Source organism: Camponotus vicinus, unplaced genomic scaffold (assembly GCF_025532165.1).
Source record: "Camponotus vicinus isolate PSW18456_S1 unplaced genomic scaffold, iyCamVici1.0 SCAF_12, whole genome shotgun sequence".
NCBI lineage: Eukaryota > Metazoa > Arthropoda > Insecta > Hymenoptera > Formicidae > Camponotus > Camponotus vicinus.
In genome coordinates this window covers 3,216,777-3,230,940 of record NW_028141948.1, presented here as the reverse complement: position 1 = coordinate 3,230,940, position 14,164 = coordinate 3,216,777, and the positions used below count along the sequence as shown (strand labels likewise).

General features: G+C 30.2%; 2 protein-coding genes across 10 annotated transcripts; one reads left to right on the top strand and one right to left on the bottom strand.

Annotated features, from left to right (window-relative positions):
• The first annotated feature begins 14 nt into the window (after window positions 1-14).
• Window positions 15-4,278, top strand: Rrp42 (exosome complex component Rrp42). 8 transcript variants are annotated; one of them, XM_083084141.1, is made up of 8 exons: window positions 40-170; window positions 272-325; window positions 439-496; window positions 2,356-2,555; window positions 2,634-2,799; window positions 2,864-3,058; window positions 3,366-3,521; window positions 3,812-4,278. In XM_083084141.1, the coding sequence occupies exons 3-8, from the start codon at window positions 440-442 to the stop codon at window positions 3,914-3,916; spliced, it is 879 nt and encodes a 292-aa protein (XP_082940267.1). In that variant the 5' UTR covers window positions 40-170; window positions 272-325; window position 439; the 3' UTR covers window positions 3,917-4,278. The 8 variants fall into 8 exon arrangements, with proteins under 8 accessions (XP_082940266.1, XP_082940267.1, XP_082940268.1 ...); XM_083084142.1 differs by having other exon boundaries at window positions 272-330; XM_083084140.1 differs by lacking the exon at window positions 272-325 and having other exon boundaries at window positions 15-170.
• Window positions 4,279-10,144, bottom strand: U2af50 (U2 small nuclear riboprotein auxiliary factor 50). 2 transcript variants are annotated; one of them, XM_083084136.1, is made up of 8 exons: window positions 9,997-10,144; window positions 9,259-9,488; window positions 8,917-9,177; window positions 8,617-8,767; window positions 8,454-8,509; window positions 5,621-5,902; window positions 5,363-5,527; window positions 4,279-5,300 (listed from the first exon to the last, which is right to left on the bottom strand). In XM_083084136.1, exons 1-8 carry the CDS (start codon window positions 10,016-10,018, stop codon window positions 5,169-5,171), a joined length of 1,299 nt encoding a protein of 432 aa, XP_082940262.1. In that variant the 5' UTR covers window positions 10,019-10,144; the 3' UTR covers window positions 4,279-5,168. The 2 variants fall into 2 exon arrangements, with proteins under 2 accessions (XP_082940262.1, XP_082940263.1); XM_083084137.1 differs by having other exon boundaries at window positions 8,629-8,767.
• Between the last annotated feature and the right edge of the window lie 4,020 nt (window positions 10,145-14,164).

The following is a 14,164-nucleotide window of genomic DNA, read 5'->3' as shown; positions in this document are numbered from 1 at the left end:
CGCATCTTCATCCAAAAACTGTCAAACATTAGAAAGAGAGAGTGATAGCGGTCGTATCTCTTTCTCTCCTTCCATTGTGCGAGAGAGAAAGAGATCCGCCGCTATCGCTCTCTCTTTTTAATATTTATAAGACGGTCTTTTTTGAGTATATGCAAAACAATCATAACAAGGTAGTTAGTTATTAGGTTATTTGTTGTTCTTTGTAACTAAATTACTGCACTTTTTGTTCTTTTTCTCTAACTTCCATATGTATCTATTTTATTTTTAATAGATGTAGACTGAAATACGAGAAATTCAGTTATAAAGAACAACCTCGTGGTTCTGAGTAAGGTTATATTTTCTTTTATTGCGACAAACGACGGCAAAAATATTTTATATCCGATATGATCTTATTTGAATTAAAGTAAAATTAATATTATTAAAAATTAATTTTTTCAGAATGGCTGAAACTCCCTTGGGTTTAGGCGAAAAGACATTTATTCTTCATGGAGTCGATGTGAGTATTTGACATCGATGTCTTCAATGGCTGCGTTCCATTTGATGATCGCGACGTTCGCAGAATCATTTCATCCTTGTTGTTTGCTAAAGGTTAAACAAAGACACATTATGACCGGTATTCACAGCCCGTTCTTATATTTAAGATCATCTTAAGTAAGGTTTGAAAATGTTATCCGGTTATTTCATTGGCTGAACAGAATCTTAAGACGATCTAAGACCAGACCTAAAAAATCTGAAATATAAGAACGGACTGTGAATACTGGCCTATTGTTTACGAGTGCTGCGATCATTAAGTAGAATGTAACCAATATAATCACTGTATTTCGATTGAACGAATGTTTACTTCCTCAAATCAATTATCTTCGCTATTTTAAACTAGCTTATTCTATTACTAATTTTTTTTAAACAGTTTTATATATATATATATGTTTTTAAAAAATTATATATATATATATATATATATATATATATATATATACAGGGTGTTTCTAAAACTATGTCGGAGATTTTAAGGGCGTATTCTAGGGGTTAAAATAAAAAAAAAAGTTCATATAAACATGGGTCCAAAAATGCTTTTCCTCCGAGTTATAGCCCCCTAAAGTTGAGGGAAAAAATCGAAAAAAACCACATAAAAATAAAGCTCATTATTAATTATTACGCTATGCAAAACTTTAACGTTCTATGAAAAAGTCTCCGAGAGTTACAATACATTTTTCGATTTTTTCCCTCAACTTTAAGGGGCTATAACTCGGAGGAAAAGCATTTTTGGACCCATGTTTATATGAACTTTTTTTCTTATTTGGACCCCTAGAATACGCCCTTAAAATCTCCGACAGTTTTAGAAACACCCTGTATATATTCAGAGTTGGGAATGTTACTTCAAAAAAGTAACTCGTTACCGTTACTCGTTACTAATTTTGAAAAGTAACTCGTTACCGTTACTAGAAAGTAACGATTCGTTATTTTTTCATTACTTTTTATAATACAAAAATTAAATTAATTTATTTTAAAATATAATTATTATTTTATAGTATTTATTATAATTGATTTTAAAATATAATTATTACTTTTATATATTCGATAATTATAAATTATTCCATCATTGATGTTCTTCATATTCAATTTTTCATTTATTGTAATTTAGAAATTTTAGATTTATGAATACAGAGAAAAACATCATGCATGTATATAATTTTCCAAAATATTTGCAAACTGTTTTGTAATAGGAATAGATTTTTCAATTACTAAGGGGATACTATCCAGGATTACAGAATTAAAGTAACGATAAAAGTAACGGTAAATTCGTTACCGTTACAGACAGAAAAAAGCATAGACCTTACAGATATGGACTGGCAATACGTTTCTACAAGTGTCCGGACACTTGTAGAGAGAGAAGTACTAAAAAGTATGTTTTTCTCTCTCTAACCTCCTCCGGACACTGCTTCTCTACAGAAACTATAGGCAATTGCCAGTCCATACTTATAAGGTCTATGGAAAAAAGTAACGGTAACGGTAATGGTAACGATGTTACAAGTAACGCGTTACTTCCCAACTCTGATATATATATATATATATATATATATATATATATGTGTGTGTATATATATATATATATATATATATATATATATATATATATATATATATGTATATATATATATATATATATATATATATATATATATATATATATATATATATATATGTATATATATATATATATATATATATATATATATATATATATATATATAATTAAGTTTATATTTTATTTTGATATATTTTATTTATTTATTTCCTAATTATTTATTTACTCTTCCAATGTGCAATAATTGAATTTATTAATTCATATTTCAGCTTGATCTGAGAAATGATGGTCGATCTAGGTGCCAATATCGTTCCATCGAGATCGAAACTAGACTGATGCCACATGCACATGGATCAGCAAGACTTCGCATTGGCAATATTACAGATGTATTAGTTGGCGTGAAATTGGAAATTGACACACCATATGCTGAAAAACCAGATGAAGGCAAACTGGACTTTTTTGTAGATTGGTATATCTAGTAGATTTGGATTTTCAATTATAAAATCATATTTGTGAATGTCATATTTTTATCATCTCTTCTCCACAGTTCAGCTAATGCCACACCAGCATTTGAAGGCAAAGGCGGAGATGATTTAGCGACCGAAATAAGCAATGTTCTTTCCATGGCTTATCAGACACCAGATGCCTTTGACTTAAGACAATTGTGTATAATACCTCATAAGAAATGTTGGAAAATGTACGTGGACATTTTGGTAAGTGTTATCAAATGATAGAATGCTGCTTAAAAGTCCACACTGTCATCTTTTGTCTCCTCAGATTCTTCAATGTGGTGGAAATCTGTTTGACGCTGTCGGTGCTGCGGTGAAAGCAGCATTGTACAATACTGAAATTCCAAAAGTAATTGCAGCAACGCTCGATGGTGGGGAACCAGATATTCAGGTCTCAGACGATCCTTACGATTGTATTAAACTCGATATTACGACATATCCATCGATAGTAACAGTATGCAAGGTATATGTTAATCCTTAAAAATATTTTTAAAGCAATTTTAATGATATATTAATATTTTTATAGCATTAAAAATATTAATATAGCATTAAGCTATTTTTTTCTCTATTTATCTAAAAAATTAGATGTGAAAATTCTCTTCAAATATGAGATATTTCTATTAAAAAAATGACACTATTAACATCTTTTTTTCTTTCATTTTTATAGTTTTAATTGTATATATATTTTATAATCAACAGCACAAAAATTTGATATGTAATTAATACAAAAATTAACATTTTGACTGGAAAATATTTCCTTGTTTCAACAGATTGGTGACAATTTTGTGATAGATCCAACATTAGAAGAAGAATCGTGCAGTGCGGTTAATCTCATTATGTCTGTGATGCCGAACGGCAAAGTGACGTCTATGGTCAAGCAGGGATATGGGAGCTTGTTGCCTACTACCTTAATTAAGATGTTGGAGGTAATAACAATCTTTAAATGTTTTTATATATGGTTAAAATTGCAAATCAAACCTTTGCATTGTTTATTCTCTATTTTCCTATTATTTATGTTATGAATATTCCAAAAAGTATAAATATATATTTTTAAATTCCTAATTTCATCTATCACATACAATATTTTTTACTATTCTCTTGCACTGCTTTCTCATTCTGTATGCTACATGATAGGAATGCAAAAAAATAATACGAAAATTTGATTGTAATATGGTAATTTGTTTTTAAATCTAAATTTTCGATTTTGATTTCACAGGTAGGAAAGGACATCGGTCTTAAATTAAATGAAGCTCTTAAGAAAACATTAGAGGAGGAAGATAAACTCGGCCGAACAAAACCTCTGTGTGGCTTTCTTAGATAATGCACATGCAATGTTTGTTGTAAATATTCCAAAAAGTATAAATATATTTTTTTAAATTTCCAATTGAATCTATCACACAATATTTTTTACTATTTAGTTATAGCAAACGTTGTGCGCGCGTGGTGTAATATTTCTCAAACTTTTTTGCAGTCTCTCTCTTGTCATATAAAATTTTATGAAACAGCAACGCTACTGATTTTTTAAATAAATTATTATAATACTTTCTTGTCATGAAGGACAATTTGAGAACCACTCAAGCAGTCTTCGAAAGTGAAAATTCTCGCAAAATGTCGATACTACATAATAGTAACAATTTATCATGCTATTAAACTGTTAAATAATAATTATTTTTTAATGCGATATTCAATTATTTTCATATACATTTATTAATAAATCTTACGTTGGATGTGCAGGTGATGGAGCATATAAATTGTAATAGATTGCATAAAAAATGAATTGCAAATCTTTCTGTTGCTTTCTGAACAACATCAAATAGTTCTAATGTGAATATTCTTGGTAAAATTTTGAGAGATTAAAAGATAATAAAGCAGTTATTATTACAATATCGATAACAGTAATGAAGTAAAAAATGTGTAATGAACACAAAAACAAGATATAAACATTTGTTAAATTATTTTTTAAAAGGTATGACTATACCTGATATAGTTGTTACATTTTGGCATGTTACTGCTCAATGAACTTTACACGCCATTACAAAAATTCATAATCTATACTGGAGAACTACTTCTATCAATTCGTTATAACTTGAAAATTGAATTAATTTTTAACAAATTTGTTAAAAAGAATCTTTACTTATACACTTCAAATATAATTTGTATTATAAATTATGTAAATCAAAATTTTATAAATAACATATTTTTTGCAGAAACAGTTATGTTCCTGCTTTATTATTTTTGAGATAATTATTTCCTGATTTATTAGAATTATTCTCTTAGCGATATACAAGTGTATGAGGTATCACACATTGTCAATATGTATATTAATGACCAAATTTATTATACATATTCATGTTATGTATTCAAAGTGCGAGAGAAGCCTTGAATTGATGATGTATATCGATGTTTTCAATTGCGATCATTTTAATCACTTACACTTGAATACCTGTTATTGTTTCATCGTTGTTTATTAACTAGTAATTGTTAATTCTTCGGGGTACGTTTAGATAATTCAAATTCACATATACATTGCATATTATATATAATTATTAAACGGTATGAAAAAGAGAATCATCTTAGAATTCTCTACGATGATACTTGTCGGGATCAAAGTAAGACGTGACTACAACGCGATTATTAAACTTTCGTCCTGTGAGAGTCTGCTGCGCCTTTTGACAATCAATCACGCTATTGAATTCAACAAATACCTGTAACAAAGTAAAAAGATAAGTAATATGCACACAGGCATACATTGCAATATTAAATATACCTTTCCACATCCGGGTACATCGACACCTTCGATAGGTCGTGGGATTTCCACTGATCGCACGACACCATATTTGTTACATTCTTCTTTAATATCCTCAAGAATATCCTCATACTCTTCTTCTTCCATTAATTCTTCCGGTGTGACCATATTGAGCAAACAAAGCACCTAAAAAATGTCATACGATTGTTTAAATCGTTAAATTGTAGTTTAATGATTTTAAGTAATTTAAGTTTATTCGAATATCTCAGCAAAATTTACTTCGGTCGCAGGTCCGCTCGTGCCAACCATCGATAAACCAGGCACTTGAATTTGTACTGGAGCTTGTGCGCCTATCATGGGATTCTTAGCACCTACGCTGGCGCGTTGCACAATTAATTTCTTATCACCCAACTGCATCCCATTCAACCCGGCGATCGCCTGGTCGGTCATCGAGACATCCACATATTCGCAGAAGGCATACCCCTTGGAGAGACCAGTAGCGGAATCCTTTACTAAATTGAACGCCCTCAGTTGTCCAAAGCTCATCAATAATTCTTTCACCTGTATTATCATGAAATTATTACTTTTCCATTCGCATAACACAATCTTCAAATCTATCAAGTATAGACTATGCAACTCTGATATTATAATTAATTGTAAAAAATCTATAGTTAAATTATCTAAAGATATCAAAAATTATGAATTATATATTTAAAAGACATTTATATTTTTTTTAAATCTGGGAACTTTCATATATCATATTTGAACTTTCTCACATATTATAATTGAAGATCCTGCATTTTTATGAAGTAAAGTAAATATATAAAATTTATAATCAAAATTTATTAATATTAAAATAAATTTCTCAAATACATTAAAGTAACTTTTCGGATTAATAACAAGATATTTAATTGAACCTGCGATTTCCAAAAGAATTTTAGAAGAAAGTTGCATCGTCTCAATATAAGAAAAATGAAATATAAATGCATAAATATGCTTGCGTATCTCTCCTCGGTAATAACTCCTTACACACATCGCCTCCGTGCCAGAGGAAATAATTTCCACTTGATTGCGCTTCGGCGTCACGCTCTTTATATCATTTGTTATTTCAAACACAAAATCTTTGACTTTGATATTCATATTTTTTATTATAATATATACATTATATTGTTATACTTACATATATGTCGACGAACTAAGGAACTGAAAACATAAAACTTTAGATAACAGCATGCTGCTCTCGAAGAGGAATTACATTTTTCCTTTCTGTCGTCGTAAAATTGATTCTACGTCTCAAAGTTGCTAATCACCTAGCAATTTAGTAGAGCAATATGCTTTTATCAATGTAAAATTAATGAATCAGAGGACGCACCATTGGCACAGGAGAACCGACAACACATCGAGGAAGGGGGTCTACAAAATCGTCGCATAATCCAATGTACGAAGGCATGAGAATGGTATAAGTACTTGCCTCGAGGGACTGGGCTAGCCTCTCTCCAGGCAGTGTGGTATTTTGTCATGTTCGGTAGTAGTAGTAGTAGTGGTAGAAGTAGTGGTAGAAGTAGTGGTAGTGGTAAGCGAATGCTTTTGATCGGCACGACCCTAAGCTAAGAAATGGGGAGAAAGGGTACTGGTATCAGTCCACAGTTTACTATATAATGAGATGATACGTTTTTTTCTTTTTTTTTTTACTTCTCTTACGAATTTAAGCATAATTTGTAAGAATACCGTTACATTCTATTCGATTAAATCATCCAATGAAAGATAGCTGTTTCTTTTTTTATTCTTTTACTATTACTATTTCTATTATTACTTCTTTAATTATTTACGTCTTTCTTTGCATTCTTATTTTTGCTCAAGAAGTTTTCAATGCATTGATATATTCAATAGTCATTCGTTCGCGGTGACCTGTAAACGTAACGAGGCACAAGACGAGACGTGCAGCACGTAAAGCCTGAAAAGCCTGTAAAAAAGAACAGCTGCAAAAGAGGAAAAGAAGTATTCCTGAAAAGAATATATACCGGAGAACTTGGAGCTGTTACCAGATGCACATAAAATTATGTGTTGACCCTGTAATCCCAAAAAGAAAGAAAAGGAAAAAAAAATTCTGCTATATATAAAAATGTTGATCTTTATGCTTTTCTTGCAGACCTAAAAAGAGATCCTTTGCAACATGTATCATTGCTGCACGAGAGGACGAGTCTGTAAAATTTCAAAGTGTGGAAAAATATCCAAGGACATAAAAAACTTTAGAGGAACTTGTTTCAAAATGTCACCAAGTATTTCTATATCCTGCTTATCTTTACTCCATACGATTCGAAACATGAATGATCGTTTATTTTCTTCGGTTAATTTCCGAACGTAGTCAAGACAAATTCTTCCCTCCCTCCCTTCCCTGTTGGCTCTCCTAAAAAAATAGCCTAGAAATTCGTATCTTCGTGATGGACTGGGTCCGCAACGCCTAGAAAGGCTGTAAGAGAGAGAAGGATGATCGTCGATGACTGCATACCACCTAAATGCTGTAACGCCACTAATACTTCCCTAAACTAAGCAACATATGCCACATTGGAGCGACGATGCGAAGGATAAGAAGAGGTTTCGTAGAAAAATACGAGAAGCGGACTGCCCGAGTGTAAAAAAAAAAATATGAAAAAAATAATACAAAGTCACGTTCTGAATTATACATCTCTATCTAATAAGGAGCCTAATCGACGCCGAAATATCTTGATGGAAACGCATACATACCTCTGTTGAACTCGAGTAAGACGAGGGTTCCCAGTCGTGTGTATGTATGTGTGAGTGCACTCACCGCTAAATAGCTAAATACCTATATTATAATTTAGTCCTTTGAGGGTAACATACAACGCGACAGGGTTAGCATATGCACATGCCTCCCGTGCTATATATATAGCCCTGTATCGTTGTGATATCGTGGAATGCAATTTTTCATTGATCATTGAAGTCAAGTCCTTTCTTGATAAATATAATATCTGATAGAGCAATGTCATTTGGCAAACTAATATGATTGATTAGAATAATTATCAATGAAGAAAAAAATTGCATTCAAAGATGTGCAATAGATAAAATTATTTCATGGTTTTGCCATGCATACCTGTTCCTCGTTCAAATAATTTGGTAAACCACCAATGAAGATCTTGTGTGGCGAATCTAAAATAAAAATATATACACAGAATTAAGATAAGCGTGACAGATTATTTAAATGTGACCCGATCGCGAGTATATTGAATAATAAGGAAATGTATGTTAGAACATACCGGGAACCGTACCTGGCACGTTCATGCTTGGATTATCGGTCATCCCCGGCATTGGCTGGTAATCGTGTGGCCTTCTTATCTTTAAACTCTGTCCTTTAAAATTTATGCCATCAAACGCCATGGCTTGCGTAGTTTCATCTATTGATCGGAACTGTATTTAAAAGGAAAAAAGTTAAAAAGAATATTCCTATTATGCTTAGATCAAAATTGACGATATTATACTATACTTTCAATGATTTATAAAAAAAAATGATATAAAAAATTACATCCTGTATATGTGTGTATAAGTTAGTGTTATACCTCCAAAAATGCGAAATTTTTGTCTAAATTAATTTGACACGCCAATACTGGATTTCCAGCAGCTTGTGCAAGTCCAGACAGATGCATCTGTTGATTGAAGAACTCCATCATTTCCTCTTCAGTGACTCCGAATGGAATGTTTCCTACATAAAGCCTTCGAGCCTGACGAGTTATGGTGCTACCAACTACAGGTACAGCTGCCTGTGGTGTATCTGCTACAATATTTGCAGGTATTTGTCCAGCAGCTTGCATAGCTTTGTACTGTAAAGATAAAAGATATACATGTGTAAATATAATATTTAAAGTTAAACAAATCTGAATAACACACACAAAAAATCTTACCTGCAAAGGAGTAATATGTTCAAAACCAGGCGGTGGCACGTCCCAATATAGAGAAGGTTTTCTTCTTCTGGAGCTACGACTTTTCTTGGGCGAGCTACTCCTCTTTCTATCTCTACGATCCTTGGAGCGAGAACGTGATCGCTTTCTACGATCTCTGCTACGTGATCGGTGCCTCCTGTCACGATCCCTATCTCGATCTCTATCTTTATCTCGGTCCTGTCTATCACGATCTAAGAATAAAACATATTGCAATATCATCTAATTATGTAACAATAAATACATATTTAATTAAATCCACTTGTGATTTAACTGTATCTATCTATTACATACATCTCTTGAGATGAAAAAATATTTTAATAATATTCAATAAAACATTAATCAATAAAACATTAATATTCAATAAAACATTAATCAATAAAACATTAAGGAGGACAATATCACTTTATTAAAATAATATATCTGCTCCTGTGGAAGTTCCCATATTTTAATTCATCTGTTATAATATAAAAAATACGAAGGCAAAGTTTTTCAAGTAAATCTCATATCTGAATAAGATAAAGAGAAGGTCGTTATCTCAAAATGCTATGTGAAAGGAATCCTTCAAATTGTGTTTACTAGCCTGGTTGTTTGACCATTACATCCATAAACATATCCGTTCACCGGCTATTTAATAATGCTATATAATATCATCTCGATAATATCTCGACTGTGAAACATGTGATTTTCCAAACTACTCACCTCCGTTAAAATCCTCGCCCATCCTTTAATCCAAACAAATTTACGAATATCAACTGCTCCTTAGATAATCTTCCCCTTCCGAAATGGCGTTGATGGCGTACGAATGTATATGGTCACAAGATATGGCCCAATTGCAAGATAGTAAACATCACCGGAGAAATTGAAACCATACTTTAGGAATATAAAGCCGATTCAGTTTAGAAACATTTCATTTGTCCACACATCGATGTTTGAGGTTTTTACTAGATTGACCAATCAGAGGAGTCGCTGAACATTCAAATGTCACTTTTCGACTCTCTATATTCTGAGTATTCTTTGGTCATATATTTTTAAAGTCCCTAGGTTTGTTCTTTTTAGCTGAAGTGGTGATCGCATTTAGGGGTAGTAATAACTAGAGACCTATAATAGGTCTCTAGTAATAACTAACTGCATCACATCTATATTCGTGCAACTATTCTTGTTCAAAAAGAAACCGGCAACATTTTGAAATTAAAGTTTGCAAAAGATTATACTTTGTGGCTAAAAAGGAAATAATAAGTTATACTATAAATATATATGATATAAATATAGCATAAGTTACTATAAACATAAATAAATTAAGATAATACAAAGATAAGTAATATGAATATAATATATTAATATAATATATAATATATATATTATTTATATATATATATATATAAAATATATAAATATAAATATAAATATAAATAATATAAATATAATATAAATATATAAATATAATATATTAGAATTAATATATATTATATTATTAATAATATATAAATAATATAATAAGATATTTCATTTAATAAAGTCGGTGTTATCATTTTTCATATTATATATAGGAATAGAAATATAAAACTTTAGAAAAATTATATATTCATAAAAATGAAGAATGAATATATCAAATAAAGCTTTTACTATTATAACGGTCATTCTATCATGACACCTTTTTATTTAATACCGAAATGATTCATTGAATTTGATGTCTGTTGAATATATAATATTCATCAAATATTTTGTCAGTCTTTAATATAATCATCGTTAAAAATAAAATATGTATATCCCATTAATATTAGTAATATCTTATTATATTATTTATATATTATTAACATAAATTATTTTTATAGATATTAAGTAGCGGCATTAGGTGTGAGGTCTGATAGTCCAGTGGTTAAAAGCAGTTGCCTGGAAAATGAAAGACTCGGGTTCGATTCCCGATCGGTGCTGTTGCTGCAGAAGATCGACCAACGGATCTTCGTGTACCTGTTACAGTAGATTGCGCGTCGTTTTCTAGATCATTACGTAGGCATCCGTCTCTCTTCGTAGTTTTTCTAAGTACGATACTTGGCCAGCTCGAAAGGGCACTTTAGTCTGGCCAAACTTGAACTTGTCCTCATCATTGATATACCTGGCCAGTATACGTCGACAAGTTTCCTTCAGATCATCTCGTTGTATCTCCTTAAATCTACAGAGAGAGTAATACCTCTAGAAGAAGTCACTGTGTATTCGTTAGCTCGGCAATCCTATGACCGAGATCCTGATGATCTCCAGAACACCACAAGTACGCAGCTGCTGCATCGCTTGCACCGGATTGTATTTGAAGACCTCTTTTGCGTCATTCAGTTTGATACAGCGTTGTTGCGTTCAACGTAACCATCAATATATTGAGCGAATCGTGGAATTGTAAACCGACAGTATTTTTTTGTATTTTCTGTGTAATCGTCATTTAATTGGTCATCGAGCGATTTTTCAAGCATTACAATGACCTGCTTTTTCCTTTTATATATATATATATAATGCGATTTTTACATATTATATTCATTAGATGATTAAAAGTAGATACAAATTTCGATAGAATTTTTTTTTATAATAGAAATAAATTTCCTTTTATAATTTATTATATGGATCTTTTAAACTTCATGTTTTGCAATATTATTTAAATATTTAAATTTTAATTAACACACACACACATATATATATATATATATATATATATATATATATATATATATGTTAATTAAAATTTAAATATTTAAATAATATTGCAAAACATGAAGTTTAAAAGATATATACTATATATATATATACATATGTTTTCTCATTTTTCTTTTTTTGCTATACTCTTATACATGGAGTAAAAATCGAAAAACCATAGCACCAAATTTTAATATTTTATTATTACGAAAATTTTTTGTTCTGTCGAACAATCTTTAATATTGACAAATAAATTATTAAAAATAAATAAATAGAGAAAACTACGCATACACGCGAACACATCACATATATACGCATATTTGTAATGTCGAATACATATCCAGCGTACCGTGAATCTAATTGTCCGTTTTGAACATCAGTATCAAAAAATCTGTCCATTTGTAAAGGTTGTGTCCATTGGGACTTTTGATCAGGAGATCATAAACTAAAACTAAAAATCCACTTTTTAGACGATTTCACTGAAATCACTTTTCCATAAGATTTGTGCAGGGTGCTTTACCTTTGAATCTGAAAGAAGCATCTTCATTATTGCATATGTTATCATATGTTTAGGAGGGAAAGATACAACAACAGAATAAATAACATCCGCAAAATATATTAACACAAATTCTTATTATCAATCCAATAATAGTAAATAATGATATTTATTTTATTAATTATATTGGCATTTATTGCCATGTATTTTATCTTAAATTATCATCACAAAATTGCTGCGAGAAAGATAAATACATTACTAAGCTCAAAAAGTTTTCCATTTATTCAAAGTATCTATTATTTTCTTCGTCAGAATTCTGAAAGTAGTAATAGTCTATTATAAGATAGAATATAATCTTCTTCATATTTTTTGGCGATGTAGGTTTTGTTTGAATATTTTTCAATCAGCTAACATACATTAATAGTTATATATAAGTCAAAGTATAATTGACATATTAATTGATAACGTAATAATATATGCAAAAGTCAAAATTAAAGGATCTCAAATAGTAAAAATCTTTTTATATGATTTATAATTCATGACAATTCAAAACAGAACCTTACGCATAATATCACTTATATATATGCATTTTGATATAAATTTATATGATATATAGATGATTTGGATATATAATTTATATGTTGACATTTTTTTGATATATAATTTATACGATATATGAGATGTATATTAATTGATAACGTAATAATATATGCAAAAGTCAAAATTAAAGGATCTCAAATAGTAAAAATCTTTTTATATGATTTATAATTCATGACAATTCAAAACAGAACCTTACGCATAATATCACTTATATATGTGCATTTTGAGTTTATCTGTGTGTGAGCTGACCACACACACACAAATTTTTATACTTGTATCGTTTTACGCGAATTTTATTGTTGTATTTCATTATCATACGAAAAATATCGAGCCGAAAGTCGCTGAATCGGGAATCGAACCCGAGTCTTTCGCTTGCCGGGCGACTGCTCTTACCACTGAGCTATTCAGACCCTTCAACTCGATACTTCTCGGTCGCCTACAAATGAATATTAAATTAAGGAATAACGCCATCTTCCGCCGGCGTGATTTTAAAATAACTATAAGAAATTAGGCTCTGTATATTGAAAATATAAACTTAAATTTAAACGGGCCTTCAGAGCCAAACGCGCAAAATTTTGTGCCCTGTGCACACAAATAAAGTTTCAACGAAAACTTAATTTAAGTTTAAATTTAAGTTTATATTTTCAATATACAGAGCCTAATTTCTTATAGTTATTTTTCATTAAGTTTACAATAAAACATTTTTATTATTTTATTATATAATTTTTTATTTTATTATATAATTTAATCTTACGTTCAAATTATCTCCTTGTTTTGATATCTGATTAACAGATGTATCGAGAACAACTGCTCATACTCGCTTACAGTTTAATTTATGTAATGAATATTACTTTTTTTTTTATTAAAGAAAGAGTTTTCTTATACTATAAAAATAATATGTTCTATACACATGCATTATAGATAGATAAATAAATACATATGTTGCGGTTTATCTATACATATATACCAATACTACAACGTGTAAATATATAAAAAAATTACATATAAGATATGTACATATGCAATCTTTATATAATATATAATTCTAGAAAAGAAAAGAGAGAGATAGAGAGAACGAGAGAGAGAAAGAGA

What these genes read in the sequence shown, in the direction of transcription:
- Rrp42 (XM_083084139.1), top strand. Translation starts at nt 514, where the DNA reads ATGTCTTCAATGGCTGCGTTCCATTTGATGATCGCGACGTTCGCAGAA. An exon ending in CGATAGTAACAGTATGCAAG is followed by an intron (nt 3,059 to 3,365) that starts GTATATGTTAAT and finishes TTGTTTCAACAG; the next exon opens with ATTGGTGACAATTTTGTGAT. An exon ending in CCTTAATTAAGATGTTGGAG is followed by an intron (nt 3,522 to 3,811) that starts GTAATAACAATC and finishes TTGATTTCACAG; the next exon opens with GTAGGAAAGGACATCGGTCT.
- U2af50 (XM_083084136.1), bottom strand. Translation starts at nt 10,018, where the DNA reads ATGGGCGAGGATTTTAACGGAG. An exon ending in GGGCGAGGATTTTAACGGAG is followed by an intron (nt 9,489 to 9,996) that starts GTGAGTAGTTTG and finishes TTTTATTCTTAG; the next exon opens with ATCGTGATAGACAGGACCGA. An exon ending in AACATATTACTCCTTTGCAG is followed by an intron (nt 9,178 to 9,258) that starts GTAAGATTTTTT and finishes TTATCTTTACAG; the next exon opens with TACAAAGCTATGCAAGCTGC.